Source organism: Ustilago hordei (genome assembly GCF_900519145.1).
Source record: "Ustilago hordei strain Uho2 genome assembly, contig: UHO2_contig_02, whole genome shotgun sequence".
NCBI lineage: Eukaryota > Fungi > Basidiomycota > Ustilaginomycetes > Ustilaginales > Ustilaginaceae > Ustilago > Ustilago hordei.
In genome coordinates this window covers 407,679-432,852 of record NW_024545252.1, presented here as the reverse complement: position 1 = coordinate 432,852, position 25,174 = coordinate 407,679, and the positions used below count along the sequence as shown (strand labels likewise).

The following is a 25,174-nucleotide window of genomic DNA, read 5'->3' as shown; positions in this document are numbered from 1 at the left end:
ACGACGTCGTCTTCTCACATTTAGCTACTTTCGCCGTGACTCTCGATTGAAGCATAATGCAGAGTGATGCACAGCCGAAGATCGGCATTCATGAACGGGTCGCACACAGTCGTACTCAAGCTTGGCCGATCTCTTGGCAAGCAAGCTGATTTTAAGCTTTGATAGTAGCGAAGGCTCCACGCTGTTCGGATGTTGAGCCATCTTTGAAATGCATCTCTAGCTAACGTTTCGTAGCATGTGCGCTGGAACCTTCAATCCGCCCCTCATCACTCATTTCTCGATGACGCCTTAACCTTTTCGACAGAGCGGGCCTCCAGTTGCAATCATGCGGGATCGATCATCGTCCCGGCTAGGGGTGGAGACGATCCGATGCCTCTTCCACTTCTTCGCCGGGTCGACGCATGTGATCACTTTCCGATTGCTGTCGTTGGCGCTTCTTTTCTACGGCGAACGGGCTGTCTTTCATAACGCAGCCAATTCGTGCCAGTGGCCTTATCAACCCACGTCATCTGCAGCAAACGAAACTCGACCGGAAGTTCATGTCCTACTCGTGACAGACCCACAAATCATTGATCCGTACACATACCCGGATCTACCTTTCTTCAGCTTGGTTTACCCTATTGTTCGCCATTTTTCGGACAACTACCTCAAGAATGTATGGACGGCTCTCGTTGTAAACCCAAACAAGTGGATGTATCGAGGCCACATCTTAACGCCCACACAAGAAGCCCAACGCCGGTCCTCACGGTCACGCACAACGCTCGTTCAACCGCCAGATGGCGTGATCTGGATGGGTGACCTCACTGACGGAGATCGACGAGAGCGACTCGACTCCGAGTGGGCTGCTCTCGTGCAGCGGTTCCATAAGGTCTTCTGGCGGCCAAGGGAGGCAAATTGGGAAGCGACGCCTTCCACTCTAAGTTCAACTCGACAACTTATCGTTCCTCGCATATCGGCAACAGACTTCATTCCCACCTTCTACCTCTCCGGTAACCCCGATGTCGGTCTATCCGGCACATCGGCTGATTTACACCGAGTAGATGCGAATGCAAGCGAAAACGCCGTCGCTCGTTTCCAACAGGACTTTGGCATGAAGATTGATGGAGGCGGATTTGTTGTCAAGGACCGCAATCCATTTTTGCAAACTAGTCTCAACGGTCGCATCCTTGTCTCGACGGACCCGGAGTTAGGAGCGACGCACGAGCTGATCATGGTGAATGCTCAAGATCTGGTCGGAATGGAGAGGGAAGACGGAGGACCATTCGATACACATCTTAGCTCTGAACACACAGGCAAGCTTGATGGCCAGCTGGGAGACAATGCACACATTGCATACAAGGAAACATATAACTTTATCGAGTCGGTCAAGCGAGGCGGGTTCAAAGTGCCACGGGCGCTGCTAACGCACGTGCCTCTGCATAGACCTGAAGGAACGAGCTGCAATGATGCTGCCCGGACAAAGGAGCACGGTGTCAACAGGGAATCCTCGAGACCGCTGCATCAGGGCACGGATCGAGGCTCGACATATCAGAACATGGTCTCGCGATCAGTGTCCGACTGGCTACTGCAATCAATAAACCCCATGGCAGTCTTCAGTGGGGACGACCACGATCATTGTGAATATCGACATCGCAGAATCGAGACGACGGCCGCCTCCGCATCAACAGCCTACGTGGACGGGTTCGAACCCGACCAGATTCCCGAGCTAACCGTCAAGTCTATCTCGATGACCGAAGGTGTACGAAAGCCAGGTTTTGCTAGGTTGAGCTTGTTCCCGCCTTCCGATTCCTCAGCGCAGGTCACTATGGCATACACGCCTTGTCTACTGCCTGACCAGATCGGTATCTGGATGGGACTATATCTTCCGTTCTTCATTTTGAGCCTTCTCGGGCTTTTGCTTTGGTCACGCTTCGTGCAACAAAGAACAAAGACATCAGCAAGCTATCTTCCGCTAAACAGCGAGCATCAGCGTAAGAGAGATGACGATGATCCTCCTCTGGCCAACGAGCGACCTCGTCATACAGGATCCAGAAGAGGCACGCAGGGCAGTTGGAGGGAAGATCTGCTTGCCGTAGTCATCGTAGCTTTGCCATTTTGGGTCTTTTGCCAGACTCACTTCCTTTTCTAATGGACTTTCAATTGTAGCATTCTTTGTAGCATTCTCACCATACCGACCTCACACTCAACGGGTCAATCGGACAGTAACAATCAATGCGAACTGATGCATCTGCGAAACGAGTCTGTCTAGGGCGAAAACATTGAAGCTTAGAGTGGAATAGAACAAACCACGGGCGGGGTATCCTGCAAGGCACTTCTTACGTCCTTGTACAGTTTGGGCATTCTGCGATGCTTTGTGAGATTTAAAGCCAAAGCTTAGGCCCAGATGGGGTCAACGATGAGAGGGCCCTTGCCGACAGCGTGAACCTTGAAGCCGACGCTGCGAAGCACCTTTGCATCGACAATTCCACGTCCGTCGAACACAAACGCAGGCTTCTTCATGCTAGAGTAGATCTCAGCCCAGTCCTGAGCGGTGGCGTTCTTGAATTCGTCCCACTCAGTGCAGATGATAACGGCCTCAGCATCCTCGCAGGCCTCCTTCATCGATCCGGCGATCTTGACCTGCTGCTTGGCATTCTCCGCATCATCAACGACACCTGGCTCGGTGAGATCGAGCATGATCTGGTTGTGAGTGACCTTAGGGTCGTAGATCGAGATCAGGGCGCGTTCTTGTCTGAAGTACTTGCAGAGGGTGATGGCTGCCGATTCACGGGTATCACCGGTGTCCTTCTTGAAGGCGAAGCCGAGAACGGCGATCTTCTTGTATGTGATGGTATTGAAGAGGGTCGAAATGACCTTGCGGGCGAAACGAGATTTGGAGTATTCGTTCATCTTGATGACCTGGTGCCAGTAGTCTGCCACCTCGCTCAAACCGAGGGACTCGGACAGGTAGACAAGGTTCAAGATATCCTTCTGGAAGCAGCTTCCACCGAATCCAACGGAAGCTTTGAGGAACTTTGGTCCGATACGGGCGTCGAGACCACAAGCGTGAGCAACTTCGTCGACATCAGCACCAGTAGCCTCGCAAATGGCAGAGAGAGAGTTGATACTGGAAATACGCTGCGCGAGCAAAGCGTTGGCAGCAAGCTTGGAGAGCTCGGAGGACCAGAGACCAGTCTCGTAGATCTTGGAAGGATCAACCCAGTTCTGGTATACTTCACTGAGAGCTCCTGCGGCTGCTTTACCCTGTTGAGTGTCGAGCGAGCCAATCAAAACACGGTCTGGTGCCATCAAATCGCGGATTGCGGTTCCTTCGGCAAGAAACTCGGGGTTGGAGAGGATTTGGAAAGAAATGAGGGTTCCATCGGCAGTGTAGGTAGAGTTGGACTCGAGAATGGTCCTCATGCTCGCTGCTGTTCGGCAGGGCACGGTGGACTTTTCAACGATGATCTTGGAGCTGGTTGCTACGGAAGCAATGCGACGAGTGGAAGCCTCTACGTAGTGAAGGTCGGCGGCAAAGCCTTTGCCAACACCAGAGGTCTTGGTGGGAGTGTTGACGGAAACAAAGATCAGATCGGCCTCCTGGATAGCAGCATCGATGTCAGTGGAGAAGAAAAGGTTGCGTCCGCGGCACTGACGAACCACCTCATCAAGACCAGGCTCGAACACGGGAAGAAGGTCCGAGTTCCATGCAGCTATTCGGACAGGGTTGACATCGACGATGGTGACCTTGATGTGAGGGCACTTGAGCGCGATAACGGAGCAAGTAGGACCACCGACGTAGCCAGCACCGATACAGCAGATGGTGCGGACGTGGTTGGGTACCGACTGGACGTTTCTTAGACTCGAGGAGCCGTTGGAGTTGATGACGGGGGTAGGCATCTTGTTCCGTCTTGTAGCTTGACGCGAGTGAAGATGATCAAGGGAGGTTCGTTGATCGTGATCACGTTGAAGTCTTGGGGGAGAAGTTGGATGGAGAGGAAGGGAAGGAAGAAGCTGTTGAGTGTGCACACGACTATGAACTCTGGAAAGCAACAGGGAGGAGAGTGCAACATCTTGGCGAGAACAACACTTGAGCCACAGAAAAGTTCACATTGGATGAGCCATGCAGGGTCAACTGAGAGCTCACTGGACAAGGAAGAGGCCGGAACGAATCTGCCAAGAGAACAAGCTGTGGAAAAGGTCATGAAAAAGCAGCTCGAACGACTGACGGGGGAAAAAGATAGCACATGCTCGAGATGCAGACGCCCAACATCGTCCAAGGGGCGACAGGGAGAAACATCAGGAAGGAGCTTAAAAGATTCATGCGTTCCGTGCAGTTTGCATGCTCTATGGAGGAACGGTCATACATCGACCGGAGTAGAGCTCGGTGAACAACGCTGCATGTGCCTTTTGTTCTGAGCAGCCACTGTTTCGTCGAGTGGTTATCACCGAGACCTCGATGTGTCTGTCAGTCCGGGACTATATCGACGCCATTCGTTCTCTCCCTCCCTTGTCTAGCCTTGGCGTCATAGTCCTTGGAACAGCTCGAAGAGTAGACAGAGCTTCAGCCGAGAGTCGCTATTGTGTCTCTGAGAGCTTCAACAGCAACAAAGCGTTGAGCAGGCTGGGCAACCCCTCGAGAGCACTGAAAGGAAGGGTGAAGAAGGCAGCGTGATCAACGTGCATGCCGTTGAGGACAAAACGTGCCCGCCTCGGCCAGGAAGACCCGTCCTGCAGCAGCAACTTTGTATTGCTCAATAGTGTCCCATCCCGTGCAAGTTACATTCTGCAATACCAACTGACACAAGCCAACGTGGACCTGCAGATAGCAAAACCGGAAATTGAAAAAGTGTAACAGCAGTGTCCAACACTGCAAAGACACGTTCACTCTCTGCAACCTGATTCTGCAGCTCCTTTGTAATAAAAGTTTCCCGTCGCCGAGCCAGCACTGACCATGGATGGCATCGGCGGGATCGCGATGATCCGAGACTGCATCACGTGATCAGTCTTCGTTCCCCTTCTCCGCTCCTCTCTACACTACCATCATCTATACCAAAAGCCAGGCGTACCATTAGCAGCCTGTTTCGTCATTATTTGCCCTCCCTGTACACCCTCTCTTGCTGCTCGTTTCTGCGCTCGGCCGGCTCTCTGTTACGGCGGGCCGGGAGCCTCTTTGTCGAGCTTCGAGGACCTCACGGCTCTTTGCCTGCAATCCACTTAGTTTGTTCGTGTTAGGTATATACAATTTCGGTCTTGTTTCGTGCAATTGAGTCCAGACGGAAAGCAAAAACCGATTTTGATTATTTTTTTATTTTTTTGCTTCGACGTTGTCGTGTTACGTTTTGGTTCTAACATTGACCCAGTTCAACACAGATGGTAACAATTAAGCGACGCCATCCGATTGGTCGGGTTCAAGTGTGGTGATAACCATAGAACCTCGTGTGACAGGTGAGTAATGTACAGCTGCTTGCGATGTCGAGTCGGTCGAGTTTTGGGTGGCCCCGCATTCAGGCATTCACGAAGGAAGCAGGAAGATCGACAACCTTGTGGAAAAGCTTAAAAGCTGGTCCGAGCTGTATGTGTAAGTTCTTGCCTCGACGTATGCGCAAGCACAGCATACATCCTTCCACCAGCCAAAGACATCCAACATGCTCGGACTCGGAGGCAAGTCAGCTACACAGAAGGTCATCGATGAGCACATCACCGAGCGTGATGCTGCTCTCGGCCACGCTCTACCCGACGAATCGTCTTACAAGGAACCAATCATCGTTCAGGACAGCAACCACCGATACTTTGGTCTCCAAGTTGGTCTTCAGGAGCATGACCTCGACATCCTTTCCTCGGACATTGCTGGTATCACCTCTGGCATCAAAGCTGGTCGCTGGACCGCAACGCAAGTTCTTTGCGCCTACGTTCGTGCAACCCGCCGAGCTCAGATCCGAACCAATTGCCTCACTGAGGTCTTTGTCGACAAAGCTCTCGAGCGTACTGCTGAGCTCGATGCTCACTTTGCCAAGACTGGCGAGCTGGTCGGGCCTCTGCATGGCATTCCGATTTCGTTGAAAGATACCTTCCACATCCCTCATGTCCGAACGACGATCGGCTTCTCGACTTGGCTTGCAAAGCCGCTTGAGTCTACCACTGCCACCGCTGCATCGATTTTACAACATCTCGGCGCGGTACACTATGTCAAAACCAACGTTCCGCAAACAATGATGACCTTTGAGAGCATCAATCCTGTCTTTGGACGCACTCTCAACCCGTACAGCCCTGATCATACCTCTGGCGGAAGTTCAGGTGGTGAAAGTGCCATTGTTGCTTGCGATGGCTCGGTAGCCGGTATCGGATCTGACATTGCCGGTAGTCTAAGGATCCCGGCCCATCATGCCGGCATTTACACGGTCAAGCCTTCCCCTGGGAGATGGGCCTATGGGGGTCAGTGTGACTTCGGCAAAGGGTTTGAGAGCATTGTGCCGGTCATTGGACCCATGTGTCGAACAGCGGCGGACGTGGAGACGCTATATTTGGAGGTGGTACGTCAGCAGCTACCCAAATGGCTGCGTACTCCGAGGGACAAAAACGATCCCAAAGTGCTTCAAGAAGCCGTGGAGAACGATCAAGAGAAAGCCCAGTTCAAGACGGCTGACGAGACAACGGTGGTGCTCAACGAAGCATGGCTCAACCCGATCGGTATGGTCGAGGCTCGAGGTGTCCCCTTGCGAATCGGCTACGTCGTTGGTGATGGGATTTACCGTACCTCACCCGCCTGCTATCGCGCGATTCAGGAATGCGTCGCCGCCCTCAAGACAAAATACTCGGACAAGAGAGTCGAGCTGATTGAAATCGAGCCTAGCAAGCTGCAGACGCTCGAGCTCATGCGCATCTTCTTGCGCTTGCTCACTGCTGACGGCTATCGCACGCTTTTGAAGGACCTTGGACCGGACAAGCTCATCTCTCAGCTTCAATTGCCCGTGAAACTCAGCCGCATCTCTCGATGGCTGCGAGGCGTGATGGTTTTCTTCATCCGCTACATCGTCCGAGACCCAATCTACGCTGACTTGGCTGCATCAATGGCCCAGCTTTCGGCTGCAGAGCACGCTGCTGCGCTCGAACGTCGCGAGCGTTTTGTCGATAAGTGGAACCACACCATGTGGAATGATCTCGCACTCGACGCGCTTATCGCTCCCACACAGGCATGCCCTGCAGTGCCCCATGGTGGCGGAAACCACAATGCTGCGATGGCGGGATCGACAGTGCTCTACAACATTGTTAGGGCACCTGTCGCTGTGCTGCCCGTGCTGCGTGTCGATCCTGCTTTCGACTCGCAGAAGGAGAAGGAGTTTGAGCATGCAACCGCAGAGCAGAAGAGGGCGTATGACAAGTGGGCTTCCGAGCGAAGCTGGAAGTCAACGAGCAAAGTGTGCAACTTCCTGCTCGACAAGACTGCATACGATGCCAAGAAGATGGCTGGTTTGCCGGTTTGCGTGCAGGTGGTGACGAGACCATATCATGAAGAAAAGGCAATTGGCATCATGAGGCTGCTCGACGATGCTCTCCCCTCTCCGGACAAGAGAGGCGCTGCCTGGAAGAACAAGCTAGATGCACAAGGCCGCGCGGTGCCGGAAAGCCAGGCGAATGAATCGGTCGGGTTTGGACCCGGTACTTTGACTAAAGCTTTGTTCTAGTAGTTCACCATTGACCTCACACTGCTAAAGATAACGATCCAGCAGGACACGATCTGGTAACAGATCGGGGAAAGTTCACCTAATCGGAGATCTGGTAGAACCGATCTGACCAGAGATCGGGTACAACACAGTCCCGCTCGTTGTCAAGCCAGATAAGTAGAGTACTCCCACATTCGGCAGGTGCCATGCAGATGCAATATATCAAGCTGTGAGCACTAGGCTCACACCACGTTCCTTAGTCAATCAAGTATATATGTTTCTGTCCTAAACAGCAGTGACATCGCCCTCCGCCTCTCACCGATCGTCGACTATCGGGACCCGTTCTCCTCACTTTTTATCACACACATGTCTTCAACTGGGCTTTCTTTGACGCTGATGAACCAATGCTTAGCTCCTTATGGGAGAATACACAGAGCAGCCTGATGGATGCATCGTGCTCGAAGTCGGAACGGTGGCGTTGTGGACTTTTTGGACAATGGCCGAGATGAACCTTACGCAATGTTGCTCAAGCTGCACTGAAGCGTTGTCATATTCAGTCGATATTGTCGACCTCGATGTTGCCATGTGCCATCGCTCTTTTCGTTTCTTTGCACAGAGCGGCCAAATCTTGTATGCCCTCGGCTCGCCAGAAAGCTTCAACCTAAGTTAGTCTTGACTCGGTAACAACACCCACCTGGGCCTATGCAGCTTCCTGCAGCCAAAAGTCCCACCGCTTCGTCCGCTCACGCCTGCAAAAGTGGCACATCCGCCGACACCTTTTCAACCTCTTCGTCAACCGTGTGCTCGCCACTGTCTCTCCACACCATCATCTTCATCCATCATCTTCATCCATCAAGATGGCTCACGACATCAAGACACCTGAGGCCGGACCCTCTGGCGATGCAGCCAGCCTCTCCTCCCATGGCATGCCCACTCAAACTCACGACTCGACCCTACACAAAGACATTTGGCTTTCCAAACTCAACAAGTGGTGGTCCGACTCAGAAGAAGCTGCCATCCGACGCAAGCTGGATTTGCGTATCGTGATCACTTCCTTCTTCCTATACCTTGCAGCCCTGCTCGACAGATCAAATATTGGCAATGCCAAGATGGCTGGGATGGAGCGCTCTCTGGGCATGTCCGATTCGCAATTCCAGTGGCTCCTCACGATCTTCTACATCGCCTACATCGTCTTCCAATTCCAGGTATTTATGTACAAGCTGCTGCCTCCACGCATCTGGATGACTTTCTGCGTTCTCGTATGGGGCATCAGCGGCGTCTGTCAAGCGACGACGCAGAATTGGGCGGGTATGATGGCAGCCAGGTTCTGGTTGGGCTTGAGCGAATCTGGCTACGGGACAGGCTGGGCCTTGTACTTGAGCTTCTTCTACCCAAAGACGGAGATTGGTTTGAGGTTCGGTATCTTTGTATCGGCGGGAGCAATCTCTGCGGCGCTTGCAGGTTCCATCGCATATGGACTGGTGCATGTTCACACAGAGGTAGAGTCTTGGAGGCTGTTGTTCCTGATCGAAGGTATTCCGACATTGATCTTGGTTCCCATCACATACCTCGTCTTGCCCAACAGCATTCAGACTGCCAGCTTCCTCACCGCACGAGAAAAGGCGATTGCCGAAGCTCGACTCTTCCGACCACCACCCCCTGAAGCTATCGAGATCGAAGAGACAGGTCAAGCCACCGATCCTGGTGTAACAAGACGGATGAAGGAGCAGGTCAGCTGGACCAAAGCCGCCTCTGCCTTCACCGACCCTATGTCCTACATCACTGCGGTTTTGTTCTTCATCATCAACGTCGGCTATTCGAGTGTTCCCGTCTACACTCCTACGCTCATATCAGAAATGGGTTTCGGCAGCATCAAAGCGCAAGGTCTCTCAGCACCACCTTATGTTCTCGCCTTCATGATCTCCATCACGGCGTGCTGGCTCACGGATCGCTGGCAGATTCGCGGCCCTGTTTGCACTTTCCTTCTTACTATCGGCGCTATCGGATACATCATGCTGGCTTGTCTTCGCTCCCCAGCGGCACGATACGTCGGTGTCTGGCTCATCATCAACGGCCTCTTCCCTTTCATCCCTATCCTGTACATGTGGTTGATGACGAATCAGGTCAGCGAATCGAAGAAAGGTCTCGGTTTGATCATCTTTGCCACCATCGGCCAGTGTGGTCCTTTGCTCGGAACGCATCTCTTCCCTGCCAAGGAGAAGCCATACTATGTCAAGGGTACAGCAACCAGTGCGGCATTGCTGCTGTTCGGTGTCATCATCTCTGCCGGGTTGAGCTTCAGGTTCTGGAGGATTAACCGACGTAGAGATCGCGAGGATGCCATGATGGCTCAATCAGACAACAACGCAGCTGGTGCTACTCCAGAGGTGAAGAGGCCAAGTGGAAGCGAAGTGGACGAGGAGAGGCGGGCTGGAGTCGGCGAGAGTACCTTGATGAGCGAGGAAGAAGTAAGAAAGATTGACGTCTTGCTGCGCGGTGAAGAGAGTTCTTACTTCCGATACACCATTTGAACGCTCTTTATCCGAATCAATCACACACTGTACTAGTGTCATGCACAATGAGTTGTTTCAATTGCTTTCTATTGCTCTGTCGAAGGGAAGGTTTTCGAGTGCGTGGTATAAACGAGTGTATGTGCCGTTACCGTGAAGTTTGAAAAACTGAGGATCTAAGGGCTAAAGGAGTGTGTTGCGAGAAAGCGAATTCTTTCGATCATTCTATCAAAGAGTGAGATAAATCAGTTGCATCAAGTGGTTTAGCAGACAGTGCTCCACTCAGGACAAGGAATGGCACCCCACTGCCTTCCAGTGACCTCCCTGAGCATCGTGCGCATGAAAGCGCCCATACCGTCCGCCTGAATAGGGATGGGGATGTCCATGCCCTCAAAGCCGATCTTGTCGACACTGCAGACTACAGCAGCAGTTCCTGAGCCGAACACTTCAGCGATCTGGCTCTTCTCGGCCTTCTCAATGATCTCGTCCATCGTCACCTTTCTCTCGACAACATCGATCAGCTCGGGCTTGGGCAATCCTTCGATCTGCACGTTTCCTGCCTTGTAGGCATGGAGAAGCGACAGGATGGTGTCTCGTGTAACACCAGGGAGAATGGTGCCGTCGTCAAGAGCGGCGGTGGCAACTTCGTATCGTGTGCTTTCCGAGTCAACACCCTGGTCACGAAAGACGACAAAGAGGTTCATTGCGCCTACCTCAGTGAGCTGTCTGTCAGGGCCGAAGAGCCAAAGGACCTGGTGGTAGCCTTCCAGCAAAGCGTCCATGGCGGGGCGAGTGGCACCAGCGTAGTTGGCAGCGAGCTTGTAGCAGCCAGTTCCGCCAGGCCATGCTCGGACGACATCAGTGCGTGCAAGAAGCGAGACGGGCTTGGAACCAGTGCCGGAAGAGTAGTAGTTGCCAACGGGGCTGCAGATGCAGTATAGCTTGGCCTCGGTGGGGACACCCATGCCGAGTGTGTCTGGTGTGCCAATGAGTGTAGGACGGAGGTAAAGAGTCTGACCCTCGCCGTGAGGAACGTAGTCTCGGTCGATGCGAACAAGGGTCTTGATGAGCTTGATGAACTCTTCACCGTCGAAGGTGGGCAGACCAGCGCGAGCAGCGGATCGATTCATGCGCTCCATGTTCTTGTCTGCACGGAAGAGACGGATCTTGCCAGAGCCATCAGCGGAGCGGTAGGCCTTCATGCCTTCAAAGAGACCGCTGGCGTAGTGGAGGACAGGAGCGGCAGGGGACAGGGAAAGGGGGCCGTAGGGCTGGATCTTGGGAACACCCCAGCCAGACTTGTGGTTCCATTCGACGATGAGCATGTGTGGGGAGAACTTCTGACCGAAGACGAGCTTCTCGAAGTCTGGTGCGGGTGCGTTCTCGTTGAGCGTGATCTGGAGGAGGTCAGCGTTGAGTGGCGCCATGGTCGAGGAAGAGGCAGCCTGCTGAACGGCGTTGGCAGCAGCAGCCGCGGAGGAGGTTGGAGCAGGCATAGTGTCTATGTGCGTATGGAGTAGGACAAGGGTTGATGTGGTTGGATCGGATGATGATGGCGGGTGTATCTATCAGAGGAAGTCAAGGGTTCGAGGAGGCCACAGGAGTCACCGTTAGAAGCGCGAAATGCGCTCCGAAGCCATTCCAATGCACAACAACCAACACGATAAAAATTTGAGAAAAAATTCCCTCAAAGGACCCTTTCTCCCCACTTGGGCCGAGTCACGCGATAAAGCACCGAGACTTGGCCGTATCGTGTTGCTCTGTCGATCTCGGCTTTTACGGTCCAGATGATCAGCAGGTCTTGCTATGCTACTACTTTTGTGCTTTGTGACCTTGCCGTCAAATCAACATGTATATGGCTTATCTGCTGACACAGGCTTATCGTCCAATGACATGGGCTAAGCGATCCCAGCTCAAGATTGGCAATAGGATGAGTATGTCAATGAGAACTCTTTGAAAACTGTGGTATTAGTGGCTGTTCACTCGCTTTTCTAATGGAGACCAGTCTAAGCCTTTGTATCGGCAATTCGGGCTGTTGCAAAGCGGCATCAAGCGTGAGAAAGTCAGACGGAATGTCGGTAATAGGGTCACCGTCACACTTCCTTGCCTTACGTGAAGCCGTGCACTTACCAACTAGCTTGCGGTTGCTGACCTTGTTCTCTTGCAGCAACTTGAGTCCAGCCGGAACGCCATCGAGACCGCCATCAAGGAGTTGTACCTTGTTTGGCTTGATCTTGCCCTCGACCGTCCACTCGGTGACCGTCTTGAACCAGCGTGTGCCGAAATCGACCTTGTCGTTGTGAACACTACCGCACATGGTCCTGTCAAAGCTGACGCCCTTCTCCTTTTGCAGCTTCACGTTGGTGTCCTTGTCGTCGTAAGCGCTGGAAAGCACTGTTGTCACTTTGCCTCCCTTGTTCGGAGCAGTCGAGAGCAGCTCTACAATGGTCTCGACGGTGTCCTGCGAAGTGATGCAGTCGTAGACATGAGTGAAAACCGAACCACCGGCAGCCTTGTTCAGATTCGCAATGACGGTGGCTCGGTCATCTCGGTAGTCGACAATCTTGCTCGAGTCGACGCCAAATTCTCGCACCGAGTCCTTGGCAGCACCGGCTACAGCAATGATATTGTAGCCGGCGATCTTGGCAAGCTGGATCACGTATGCACCGACAGACGAGCTAGCTCCCCACACCAGAAGGGTGACCTTATCAGCGCCGATAGCGGGCTTGCCATCACTGGTGGGTTCAGGAATGCCCAGCTTGTCGAAAAGCCCGACAAAAGCAGTAGTGATAGCCAGAGGAAGGGTGGAACCGTCCTCGAGACTGACATTGTCAGCGAGCTTGGCCGTGGTCCAAGCAGGTGCCACAGTGTAGGGCTGGTATGCACCGTACTTGTCGCCCGAAGCCATGCGGGTGAAGGCAACCACCTGCGTTGGTCACCATAGGAAGACAGATCGCTGAGTCAGTACATGAAGTGTTTTTCAGAAGACCATCGTGGAGAGCGTGGTTGCTGAACCTACCCGATCGCCTTTCTTGAGATCCTTGACATCGGATCCAACTGCTTCAATATGCCCAGCCACATCGTTGCCTTTGATTCCTTCGTACATTCCATACGAAGCGAGCTTCCAATCCTTAGGGTTCGAAGCTACTGCTACGTTCTTGATCAAGACCTCGTTGGCTTCCAGGTCTGAGGCCGAGAAAGCCTTGGGCTGTGTCTCGACGAAAGCACCTTTCGCCTTGGTGACTCGAACAGATTTGTTGACCATGTTTTTAGGTGATACTCTCTCGGATGTGTGTTGCAACGGAGAAGAATGAGGAGGAGAGTGAATCGTAGCTTTTGAACAAAAGCGAGCCGGTCACCAAGAGGGTTGTCCATCGCGATGCCTCCACTTGCAATGAGGGTCCGGCGACCCGGTGCAGCATCTTCTTCATGCAGTTTCAAACACAGGACGTCGGAGAAGGTCATCTTTCTACTCGGAAGCGCTTTGCCGACGTTCTGCAGTCCAAAAAAGCTTGTTCTGTGGCAAGCGAGCTTGAGGATGACGAAAAGCAATCCCCAAAGCTTCTGTATAGCCGCTCCACAAATTCAAAGATCTCAAGAGAGAGGTTCTAACATCCACATCACCAAAGCTGTGTAGATCTAACACAATGTTTTCCGCCCCGCGGCTAGGTCGGCAAGACGTTGCTGCAGGCCAACTTCATGTTCGACCTCAATTGTTCAACGGCTGTTGCACACCACATCCGCATCGCACCTATTCTACCTGGCCGCGCTTCACCTTTCCGTCGAGCACATCAATCCAGTCAGTGCAAAGTCCTCCCGTCCTCGCACACCATGTCGAAAACAGGACCGTCAAGCTCCAACTCCTTCCCCGGACCCGGGATGGAGGTCGATACCGGCGATGCACCTGCTCCTGGATACCGATACCAAGTCGAGATCTCCCAAATGATGTTCGTCTTCGCCGATGTTGTTGATCCAGCACCCGAAATCACCAAACTTGTCGAAGACATTGTTCGCAGCCAGGTCATCGAGATGATGATCCAATCTCGCCGTCTCGCACAACGTCGTTCTTCCAAGTACCTTTCACCCGAAGATCTCATCTTTCTCATCCGATACGATCGAGCGAAGGTCAACAGGCTGCGTACGTACCTGTCATGGAAAGACGTTCGCAAGAATGCCAAGGACTCTGGTGATTCTGGTGGTGGAGCAGGTGGAGCGGGCGAGATGGATGCGTTAGACGATCCTTCGGCCATGGATGGTGCGAATACGAAGGCGACCAAGATGAAGATCCGGCTACCATGGGAGATCTCTTCCATCTACTCGGAGCACGTGTTGGCGCTGCCTAATGCAGAAGGAGAGGAAGAAGAGGACGATGACGATATCGAAGCACACGAGGCGTCGATGCAGAGACTGAAAGATGCAGATGAAGCGACAAGACGGATGACGAGGGAAGAGTATGTACATTACTCGGAGTGCAGACAGGCAAGTTTCACTTTCAGAAAGTCGAAGAAGTTCAGAGAGTTCATCAACACAAATGCATACTTGGACGTCAAGCCGAACGACGATATCATTGACATCCTCGGATTTTTGGCTTTCGAGGTGGTTAGAGAGCTGTGCGTGGGTGCAGTAGCGATCAAGAAGTCCTTGGAGGAACAGGAAGCTGCAAGGGTCCGTGCCGACGTGCAACAGCAACAACAACAACAGCAAGCACAAGCACTACCCGCAGCATCTTCTTCGTCGTCATCCGCGGCCTCAGCGAAACGCAAGCAAGACGACAATAGTAGAGATACAGAGGGTGAGGCGGCGGAGAAGCGAGCCAAGATGGAAGCTTCAGACATGTATGGGCCAGCAGCAACAACAGCTGGTGAGGCCGATGAAGCTAAGAATGGTGAAGCAGCGGATGCGCAGGAAGCAGATGACGAGGCCAACACAACAGCCAACGCCAAAGGGACTGACGACGAGCTGTGTACCCTGTTCACACTGCCTCCTTCGGTTGAAACGCCGCTATTAGCCTCGCACATCCAAGAAGCGTTTGCTAGGCTTCAACGAAAGCATCCACCAGCACTGACCACGGGTGTGCGAGGCTCAGCTGGTCCAGGCGGCCTGCGCAGAACCAGAGTATTCGTGATCTAGTGTCGGTCTCTGGCATTGTCTAGCTTAGACGTTCGATATATCATTAGCACTGTAGTTTACACATCGCAACTTCTACTCTTTCTGTGCTCTTCGATGTGTGTTTCACTTTCACTTTCACTCACAAAGTCCTCAATCAGCAACAAGCTCTGAAAGGATCAAAGAGGTGGTGTGATTCGATGATGCGTGTGATTTAACACAAGGGAAATGAGGCTAACCCTAGCCCAAGAGACCTTCTACGTACAGATGTTTTAAACTTAACCTAACCCTAACCCTGGTCTCGAACTGATCTTGAACCGACGTCTATATTTTCACCAACGTTGACCTTGCTGCTGCAAAAAGTTAAGCGACTCCTCGTCCAGATTCCAGACGCTCTGCTTCTGCAGCAGCTCGAATGCATAATTCGTGAGGCCGTTGCTGCTGTCTGACTGCGGTATATTTATTTGAGAGCCTTGCGTGGTGTTTTCGCCGTTGGTCGAGAGACCCTGCCCATCCATTCCGGTGTAGTAGCGATCAAGATTGCCGCACATGTCTCCATTGACACCGAGACCTTCCTCGCCTTCTGCGCCGAAGCCAAATTGCGCCATATCAGACATGTCGCCAATATTGGTACCCATGAAGCCATTTGAGCCTGCAGGCAAGCCGAGGTTGTCAAAGATGGAAGGGGTGATGGCGGGGAGAGTTTGAGATGCATGTGCTTGAGAATGAAGTTCTTGCATGTAATAGTTCTGCGCCATGTTGCCCCAGTTCGCGGCTGAAGGGGTCATCAGACCAAAAGACAGAGACGCTGGAATGCCAGAAGCGCCACCCAAAGAGGGCATGCGAGCGCGAGGTGCGGCTTGAGGCGTCTTGGGATCGAAAGGATCGCCGAAGAACGTGGTTTGTGCGTCCGACTCAGCGAAAGGCATGGTGTTGCCGTCATTATTGGCCGATGATGGCGACTGCTCTGCACTGGATCGTGGCGTCATGGAGGCGAGCTGCTGTGTCGACAAGGGCAATTGCCTTGCTTCGGGAGCTAGCGGCTGACCATCGGCGCTGCCACCATGCGCAATCTTGCCGTTTGCCTTGGTTCCAATCTTGCCAGTTGATGCGTCTGACTTCTTTCCGTTCCTGGCCGAGGGCAGCGCCGATGAAGTCTCTTCTTCAAGCTGGCCGTCCTGCACCTCTTCACCATCACGAGACCGCTTGGTCCCCTGCTCATTGAAAGAGCTATTTCTTGGGACGGTGACATGCGTCGAAGTCATGACGGACTCGAGAATGTCAACTGCCTTGCCGCAGAATTGCCAGTGCGCTTCCATGGATCGCAAGACATCGATCGAGCGACGCAAGTCTGTTGATGCCGAGCTGGAAACCCTTCCGCCATTCCTCTTGGCACCCCAGACGACCAACAGAAGAATTGAGCTGGCAGAGATCGATCTGAATGCAACGGGAATGCCGACAGCGTTATGCAGTTCGCGGTCTTTGAGGTTCTGAATAAGATGGCTGATGCTTCGTGCAGCATTGGTGCAGATGGCGAGCGAAGGGAAATTGAGGATCGAGTTCTGGTTGGATCCCTTCTTGGCAGGGATAAATGGACGATGAACCAGAAGCTGGCAGTTGTAGTACTTGGAGTAAAGGAGCGAAGACTGCATCAACCATTCGTCGTCGGTCTCGTGAGGGTCGTAGCGGAGGTGTGGTGGGACTGTGTCAAGCCAGTTGTTGAGTGCCGAGTCAATTTCGGTGACCAGTCTTTCGTCCCACTCTCTCGAATTGATACCGAATCGCAACTTGGTCTTGTGCAGCGCATAGACAGTCTTGAGGGTGCGTCCGACGATCTCGTCAAGTCTGAGCGAGCAAAGAAACCCACCAATCAGAGCCGGCTTGCCTCCCGGCTGCTTGGGCAGAGGTTGCCCTTCCGGTGTGTTGAAGAGATACTCGTCATCGATCTCGATGGGAAGCTCGACGTCAATGTCCTCATCCTGAAGCATGATGGGCCTGCCGAGCGAGGAGGCAAGTTCGCGATCGAGACTGTAAGCGACCCAGAAGGTACGCTTGTAGGTCTCTTGTTCAATCCTAGAAAGACCAAGCTTCTTGGCTGCTTGCTTTCGATGAGCTCCAACGTCGAGCAGGAGTCGAATAGCGCCGCCGAGATGAAGCCAGGAGGCGGAGGCGGCGAGTGGAAGACCAAGCTGAAAGAGAGTGGAGAGCAAGAGGCATTGAATGTGGTAGAGTGGCTTCACAACTTGAGCGTTGCGGTACATGAGGCCCTTGGCAGCCTGCCACCAGTGCATTCCGCGCGAGTGTGGATCACTCGAGAAAGCCCTGACCCTGTCGTCGACGAGATAGTGGCTGCCAACCATGAAGATGCAGAAGGCGAGTCCGAGCCACTCGGAATCTTGACGCAGTTCCGGGTGATTCATGTACTCGTCGCGAAACTGTGACTCGTTGACGACAGGGAATTCGTGGTTCATGCGGCCAAAGTAAGCATTGATGAGCTTGTCGGCGAGGTCAGCTGCGGGCCACGCCGTGACGGCGACGGCGGGATCTCCAGGAGGGTCGATGAAACCTGCAGGTATTGCCCAGTACTCTGGCCTTGCACCCTTGGGATGAATGCCAAGTTCGATGCAGCTTTTGCTGCTGAGCCTTTCGAGGATAGGAAGGGAATGCATGGCACTGGCTTTGCCAATAAATTTGTGTGTCCCTGTAGCTTCTGAAGCAGGATCTGCCTTTGCCGACCCATTAAGGATGAGGCGCTCGGAACGACTGCTATCGAAAGTGGCTGTACTGGAAGTCTCGGTGGGCAGTGTCTTCAAATTGACGTCGCCGAATCTGCTTTCGATGAAAGCGATGTCATCTTCCGAGTCATCTTCGCTGCTCTGCTCGTTCAAGGAGTCGGTATTGCTGCGCACCTTGGCATGGGATGGCGAGAGCATCTGGGAGATGGATGTGCCAGAAGCACAGAAACTGTTGGCTCTTTCGACCGAGATGGCAGGCAGAGGATGTTCAGCTTTCACCGAAGCTGCTTGTGAAGGCTGGTTGAAGTCGCTGTTGCCCTCATCGCCTTTCTCATCTGGCCGCCTGATGGGCTTGCCGATGCGGTCGGTGAAGTCAACGCCTGGTGCTAGAGAAGAGACGAGTTGCTCCATCTTGACGATTCGAGCCTCGATGGCCTCGACGTAGCTTCTGGGTGGTGCGCGCTTTCGTGCTGCGTCGACAAAGGTGCACTCGTATCCATAGTTGGCGCTGAGGGGAGGTGATGCGAGTAGAGCGGCGTCATACGTACGTGTCAGTATTGAATCGGCCTACAGCGGAGACAAGGGATCAAGCAGAAGACTTACCAGTTGGAACAAGCGCCTTTCTCTGGCTGAAGGCCATCGCAGCGGACCTTCTTCTTTCGACATGTCTGTTTTCGAGATGAGTGAGGGAGGTTACGAAGAAAGAAGAAAGAAGCTATCAGATGGCTGTTCTGAGAGATGGCTGTTCTGAGCAGATTCTGGCAGATTCTCGGCTCTACGGGCTACTCACGTCGCATGCGCGCTGGACTCTCCTCCTCTTGCCAGCACCCTCTTCGTCATCTTGGTCGTTAGTGTCCACAGAGGCATCGGCAGCGTGCCCTGACATGTCGGGATTCGAGGATGTGTTTGGCATGCTTGGCTGCTGAGAGTTGATGTGTACCTGCATATCGGCGGGAAAGCTCGACGTAGAAGGCATCGTGTGTTGTTGGTAGACGGCATTAGCTGGCGACACTGCGGCCTGCTGGTACATGCCAGGATTGTACATGTTAGAGATTTGATGCAACGACGAGGGCACAGTCGTGTTCTTTTGTGAAGCAGGATGAAAAAGCTGAAGCTGCTTATAGCTAAGTGGTTTGCAGTATAAGCTAGATTGGATCCATTCGAGAGGGAGCGAAGAAGTTTTGTGGCTGCTATTGAGAGCGGCCACCTCCAGGCGGTGGCGGTGACAGAGTTGTCGACGAGGTGTGGTGTGGTGGGAATGAAACCAAGTGGCTGCCGAACTGGTTGCGCAGCAAGAGTCAATCCTCACTGAACCTGGACTGAGCTTTCGAAAGTCGAGATGAAACGAGGGCAGAAAGCATAGCACTCGGAACTTGCGAAATTGTTTTATTTCTGCCAAAGCGGTCGGTGGGAACGGATATCAAGGGTCGTAGAAGTGGGCCGGCGAATTCGAGTAGCTGATAAGTAATGGTGCCAGTTCGGAAAGGACAGGTAGGCAAAAGGCGGGTCTGGTCGCAGGGGCGTAATGTGGTGGAGTCAAGGTGGTAAGAAAGAGGTGTGTTGTTCGTCGTTGGTGTCACGACGATACCAGTCTGAGCTTTCTTTGGTCTGCTTGTCAATCTGAGCTGAATGGCTGCACAGCGGACAATGAGATTCGCTCTAATCGCGATAAAACGACCAACAGGATCAACACACACACACACACACACACACACACACACACACACACACACAGAGAAGATTGAGTGGGTCAACAATGCAACCTCCACTCACCACCACACTACTGTCACGCTATGCTATCGAAGAGGTCTCTCAGTTGAAGTAGATAAAGCCGCACAAAGCGTGGAGACAGTGAAGGTAGTGCTTACGGCCGAGTAAAAGGCCTGAACATCTTAGCACGGACCACATGTGTCACAACCTACTCAAGGCAAATGCTTTGTTATGCTCCGCAGTCAATGCGGCTCTCCGCCGCTCTTCTTTTGTATATATAGACTCCTAGCTCTCTCGCTCTCTCTCTCTCTCCTACCATCATCATCAACCACTGACTCCAACGCACTGACGACTGACTCCAACGCACTGACGAAGGACTTCAACTGATTAAGAGTCTGACACTCAACGCAATGCCGCCATCGACAAGAGCTGGACAGACGGGAAGGGGCGATGATGATCAAACGACCCCAAGCAATGGACAGGAGGAAGGATGGCTCACGCAGGTAGTCAGGATCCTCCAGCTGGCGAACCCAGCACTAACGGCCGAGGAAGCAATCGTACGAGCTATGGGTCTCATCAGCATTAGCAACCAGACCCCGCGCAGGGAAACCGAGAAGATCCCCAAGGAGGTGTCGAGCGCCATTGCGCACATCAAGAAGCTCAGCGACAGCAACTGGCACACTTGGGAACCTACCTTCATCGACTGCCTCCAAAGAGTACATAATGCGAAGGAGATACTGTATGGCACGGTAGCGCCTGGAAACGAGGAATACGACGAAGACTTGGATAAAGCCCTCGTGGGCCTCATCCACGCCTGCTGTGACAACAGTCCAGACAGCCGTATCGACACCTACACCGTCAGGGGAGTGGATGAAGAAGTCCAACTCGGTAGCACACTCTATGCCAAACTCAAGAAGGCACTAACGTTGAACGACGCTGTAAAGCAAGCAGGACTGCAGGATCGTATTCACACAGTGCGATTGCACAATCGAGACGTTGTCAGGCTAGGCAAGGAACTCGATTCGATCTGGAACGATGCGGCACGCCTGGGAAAGCGTTTCGACGAGGACCTCAAGAAATCAACTCTCTATCGCTGCACGGCCCAAGACTGGTTCTATGCCAACACCGTCGACGCACTGAAAACGGCCAGACCAGACTGTAAATATGACGAAGCCTACCACGCACTCGCCAAGAAACAGCAGGATGGTGAGGTCACCGGCCGTATTAGAGGAGCAGCAAGGGTTGCCACAAGTACGGACCAGGCGGAGCAAGGACCCAGAGGCAGGCGCGATCCTCGCAACCCCTCGGCCCCTCCAAAGTGCTACGCTTGTGGAGGACCTAATCACATTGCTCGAAACTGCACGAACACCAACAATAACCCCGCACCTAGTAGAGACGGACCCACCCCCAATCTGGCACAGGAAGTGAACCACTAGGAACTCGGGTGCACCTTTCTAGCAGTCGACAGGGGCGAGCGATCAGCATGCGACACCTGGATCATCGATTCAGGTGCAACCCATCATATGGTAAATGATGAGAGAATGCTGCTCACCTCAACGAACAAGGTCGGCCAAATCAGTACGGCAGGGGACGAAAAGCTTCAGGTGAAGGCTATAGGAGATGCCTCCCTTCGGGTTGGTGAGGCCACCATCCAACTATTGGATGTGCTTTATGTACCGAAACTGAATGCTAACTTATTGTCCGTACAAGGCTTGATCGAGAATGGTGCACGAGTAATCTTTGATGAGTTTGGAACTACCATAAAGCAGAACGATGGTACCCAAGTACAATTCAAAAGGGACAGAAGACAGGGCCACTTCAAAGTGCGAGGACAAGCACGGGTTTTGGAACTGGAGGAAACACGAGATGGCGTCCCAGAGGACAACCAGAACACAGGAAAACTAGATAATGCCCCAGAGGGCAATAAGGACATGAAGCATCGAGACAGCTACCTATGGCATGAGAGGTTCGGACACCCAGGACGAGACAAAACGAGACAAATCCGGGCCCATTACCTAGGTACCGACGAGGAAATGGAACATGAGTCGAAGCACTGCAACGCGTGCAGTCAAGGAAAACAGACTCGAGCACGGATGAGCCAATCAGAGTCAGAAAGAATGGAGGCACCATTAGAGCTGGTACATGTAGACCTGATGACAGATTTCAAAGGACATGCCAACTACCACTACGCACTAGTTGCTGTGGACGACTTCTCCTCTCTAATCTACGTGGAACCACTCTGCACAAAGAGTGCCGCACTCACGGTGCTGAGAAGGTGGATAGCCAGGATGGAACGGGCAACGGACAGGAAACTCAAAACACTCCGCAGCGACAATGGAGGAGAATGGTGCAGCATAGCAGCCGAAGACTGGCAAACTCAAGAGGGTTTTAAGTGGCAAAAGAGCGTCCCGGGGATCAGCGTCCAAAATGGACGGGCGGAGAGAGCAATCAGATCGGTCCAAGAAAAGATGCGCTCGATGCTGATTGGTCGAGCTTGCCCCAGAGAGTTGTGGCCGTACGCAATCACAGCAGCAGCACACGTGATGAACCTTACCCCGTCAGCCACCAAAACCATTCCCCACGAGGCCTTTTATGGAACCACCGCGCACAAGCTGGCCCAGCAACTGCGAGTCTTCGGATGCTTGGCATGGGTTCATGTTCAACAGAAGGACCAGCAAGGCAAGCATGGAGCTAGAGCAAAGCCAGCCATCATGATTGGGTATGACGACGAACACAAAGCATGGAAGTTTTGCAACCCGGACCAGCCTGCGTCAATTCAATGGAGCAACTCAGCAACGTTCCATGAGGACAAAGGATGGAGTGATCGCCAACAAGAGGCAGTCAGGCCCATGGTGACCGTGGAGGTCGAGGAGGAGGGTGTCACGCCAGCCATAGTAGAGGAGGAGACCAGATCAGAGACTGCAGTGGAGGATCTCCTACCAGCCGTAGACAGCACAGTGGGTGCCGCCAACACAGCAATACTGAACCTGGACCCAACGCTTGGGGAAGCAATGAATGGTGAGGACGCCCAGCTCTGGAAGGAGGCAATACGAAAGGAGCTAGAAGGACTTGAGGCAATGGGGACTTGGGAGGTGGTGCACCAACCACCAGGAGTACCACTTGTGGACTCTAAGGTTGTGCTTCGGCTGAAGCTTGATGCTGACGGTGTACCTGTTAAGCACAAAGCGCGACTGGTTGCAAGGGGCTTCACACAGAGAGAGGGGATCGACTACCAAGAAACCTTCTCTCCAGTAGCACCCCTCGGAGCGATCAGAGCCATCTTAGCACTAGCGGTGCAGAACAACTGGGAGGTACATGCTCTGGACATCACTATGGCTTACTTGAACTCCACGTTAAAGGAAGCAATCTACATGAAGCCGCCAGAAGGATCAGGAGTAGCACCTGGCAAGGTGTACAAGGTAGTCAAGGGCCTATATGGCCTAAAGCAGTCTGGGCGAGAATGGAATCAGGAGTTCGACAGGTCTTTGCGACGCATGGGATTCTTCCAGGTAGAGTGCGCTCCCTGTATCTACACCAAGGGACAGGGTGAAGATATGGCCATTGTGGTCATCTACGTCAATGACACATTAGTCATAGCACCACGGCTGGAAACGGTCCTAGAGGTTAAGAAGCAGATTAGTCAGAGATGGAAGATGGAAGATAGTGGTGAGGTCTCTCACTTCTTGGGCATCAAAATCAGTCGAGACCGTGCGATGCGCACCATGACGATTGGTCAGTCAGGGTACATCGACCAAGTGCTGGCGAAGCACCTGGACAAACGTACGAAGCCAACCATGGTTCCAATGCAGAGCATACCGGAGGGAACCCTTGTCGCAAGCGCAGCACAACAGAAGGAGTATCCGGTGATTGTTGGCAAGCTGCTCTGGGTTGCCAACAGCACCCGGCCCGACCTTAGTCTCACCGTGGGTGTTCTCGCTAGGCACATGCGTGAACCATCGCAGGAGCATTATCAGGCAGCACAAAGAGTCTTACGCTACCTCGAAAGCACAAGGCAGGTTGGATTGGTTTATAGGGCAAGTGAGTCGCAAGAGCCACTGGTTGCACACAGCGATGCAAACTGGGCAAGCGATGCCACCATACAGAGAAGAAGCACATCGGGGTCAGTGGCATTAGTGTACGGGAACCCAGTAGCCTGGAAGTCAGCGACACAAAAATGCGTGTCATTGTCCGCTGTCGAGGCAGAGTTCATTGCAGCCACGGAAGCAACACGTGAGGTGCTCTTCCTCAAGCAACTGCTACGCTCAATTGGCATTGCCACAGGCACACCGACGGTCTACTCGGACAACACTGGTTGCATACAGGTTAGTAAGGACCCAGCACAGCACTGGAAGCTTAAGCACATCGACACCAAGTATCACTTCGTCCGTAACAACGTACAAGAGGGAAGGGTGCAGATCAAGTACGTAGACACCACAAGAAACTTGGCAGACGTACTCACGAAGCCCATTGGGAGGCAGGCAATGCAGCAAGCAAGATCTGGGCTACACCTGCAAATACCGGCAGCAGTGTACGGAACGGGGTCCCCGAGCTATGCGACAGTGTTGAAGAACGGAGGTCACACCTTGAAGCAACAGCATAATGAACAGGGTACATATGCTGTTGAGGGGGGGAGTTGAAGTAGATAAAGCCGCACAAAGCGTGGAGACAGTGAAGGTAGTGCTTACGGCCGAGTAAAAGGCCTGAACATCTTAGCACGGACCACATGTGTCACAACCTACTCAAGGCAAATGCTTTGTTATGCTCCGCAGTCAATGCGGCTCTCCGCCGCTCTTCTTTTGTATATATAGACTCCTAGCTCTCTCGCTCTCTCTCTCTCTCCTACCATCATCATCAACCACTGACTCCAACGCACTGACGACTGACTCCAACGCACTGACGAAGGACTTCAACTCTCTCTCACCTCTCTTTGACCAATTTCAGCTGAGGAATCTGCTTTCTTCCTCCAGCGAAACGTCTGTCACACATCCATCCAATTTTTATTATTATTATTCTTTTCTTTTTTCTTTTTTCTTTTTTCTTTTTTCTTTTTTCTTTTTTCTTTTTTCTTTTTTCTTTTTTCTTTTTTCTTTTTTCTTTTTTCTTTTTTCGTTTTTCGTTTTTCGTTTTTCGTTTTAAATTACAGTATTATCGTCTAGGACGGAAAGAAGAGATAGCTCAATTCTCCGCGGAGATCTGCTTACCACGAATCCCTTCGGCCTTTCCGATGTCAAAGTCGCTAAAAAAAATCAATTTCACACGATATGATGATAAGCGTCGCGTGACGATTGCTTTCCGACACTTTTTTCGACGCGGCTTTCCCGCTCCGTGAGTCTTTCCGCGGCGTTTCGTTTCTGTGCTGGAACAGGGCTCGTCGTGAAAGCTCAGCGAAGCCATGATCTTCCTTTCCGTCTCCATGGGAGCTCATTCCAAGGCACTTGGCGGCTCAGCGCTTTGTTTGGAGGACAGTGTT

The 25,174-nt window shown here is 52.8% G+C and overlaps 9 protein-coding genes across 9 annotated transcripts; 5 read left to right on the top strand and 4 right to left on the bottom strand.

The window, feature by feature from the left end:
• Positions 1-325: 325 nt before the first annotated feature.
• UHO2_00926 (uncharacterized protein) lies at positions 326-2,128 on the top strand (the record flags this gene model as incomplete). Its single annotated transcript, XM_041553394.1, has 1 exon — positions 326-2,128. The coding sequence occupies one exon, from the start codon at positions 326-328 to the stop codon at positions 2,126-2,128; it is 1,803 nt and encodes a 600-aa protein (XP_041409328.1).
• Positions 2,129-2,373: 245 nt separating this feature from the next.
• On the bottom strand, positions 2,374-3,879 carry UHO2_00925 (putative UDP-glucose 6-dehydrogenase; the record flags this gene model as incomplete). The annotated part of the gene is made up of 1 exon (XM_041553393.1): positions 2,374-3,879. The coding sequence occupies one exon, from the start codon at positions 3,877-3,879 to the stop codon at positions 2,374-2,376; it is 1,506 nt and encodes a 501-aa protein (XP_041409327.1).
• Positions 3,880-5,627: 1,748 nt separating this feature from the next.
• Positions 5,628-7,664, top strand: UHO2_00924 (uncharacterized protein; the record flags this gene model as incomplete). Its single annotated transcript, XM_041553392.1, has 1 exon — positions 5,628-7,664. The coding sequence occupies one exon, from the start codon at positions 5,628-5,630 to the stop codon at positions 7,662-7,664; it is 2,037 nt and encodes a 678-aa protein (XP_041409326.1).
• An 836-nt stretch (positions 7,665-8,500) lies between these two features.
• On the top strand, positions 8,501-10,174 carry UHO2_00923 (uncharacterized protein; the record flags this gene model as incomplete). The annotated part of the gene is made up of 1 exon (XM_041553391.1): positions 8,501-10,174. One exon carries the CDS (start codon positions 8,501-8,503, stop codon positions 10,172-10,174), a length of 1,674 nt encoding a protein of 557 aa, XP_041409325.1.
• A 242-nt stretch (positions 10,175-10,416) lies between these two features.
• Positions 10,417-11,649, bottom strand: UHO2_00922 (putative BAT2 - branched-chain-amino-acid transaminase (cytosolic); the record flags this gene model as incomplete). The annotated part of the gene is made up of 1 exon (XM_041553390.1): positions 10,417-11,649. The coding sequence occupies one exon, from the start codon at positions 11,647-11,649 to the stop codon at positions 10,417-10,419; it is 1,233 nt and encodes a 410-aa protein (XP_041409324.1).
• A 510-nt stretch (positions 11,650-12,159) lies between these two features.
• Positions 12,160-13,418, bottom strand: UHO2_00921 (uncharacterized protein; the record flags this gene model as incomplete). The annotated part of the gene is made up of 3 exons (XM_041553389.1): positions 12,160-12,185; positions 12,284-13,079; positions 13,173-13,418. The coding sequence occupies 3 exons, from the start codon at positions 13,416-13,418 to the stop codon at positions 12,160-12,162; spliced, it is 1,068 nt and encodes a 355-aa protein (XP_041409323.1).
• Positions 13,419-13,984: 566 nt separating this feature from the next.
• On the top strand, positions 13,985-15,283 carry UHO2_00920 (uncharacterized protein; the record flags this gene model as incomplete). Its single annotated transcript, XM_041553388.1, has 1 exon — positions 13,985-15,283. One exon carries the CDS (start codon positions 13,985-13,987, stop codon positions 15,281-15,283), a length of 1,299 nt encoding a protein of 432 aa, XP_041409322.1.
• A 308-nt stretch (positions 15,284-15,591) lies between these two features.
• On the bottom strand, positions 15,592-19,039 carry UHO2_00919 (uncharacterized protein; the record flags this gene model as incomplete). The annotated part of the gene is made up of 3 exons (XM_041553387.1): positions 15,592-18,502; positions 18,598-18,662; positions 18,785-19,039. 3 exons carry the CDS (start codon positions 19,037-19,039, stop codon positions 15,592-15,594), a joined length of 3,231 nt encoding a protein of 1,076 aa, XP_041409321.1.
• A 1,075-nt stretch (positions 19,040-20,114) lies between these two features.
• UHO2_00918 (uncharacterized protein) lies at positions 20,115-24,341 on the top strand (the record flags this gene model as incomplete). Its single annotated transcript, XM_041553386.1, has 2 exons — positions 20,115-21,093; positions 21,166-24,341. 2 exons carry the CDS (start codon positions 20,115-20,117, stop codon positions 24,339-24,341), a joined length of 4,155 nt encoding a protein of 1,384 aa, XP_041409320.1.
• Between the last annotated feature and the right edge of the window lie 833 nt (positions 24,342-25,174).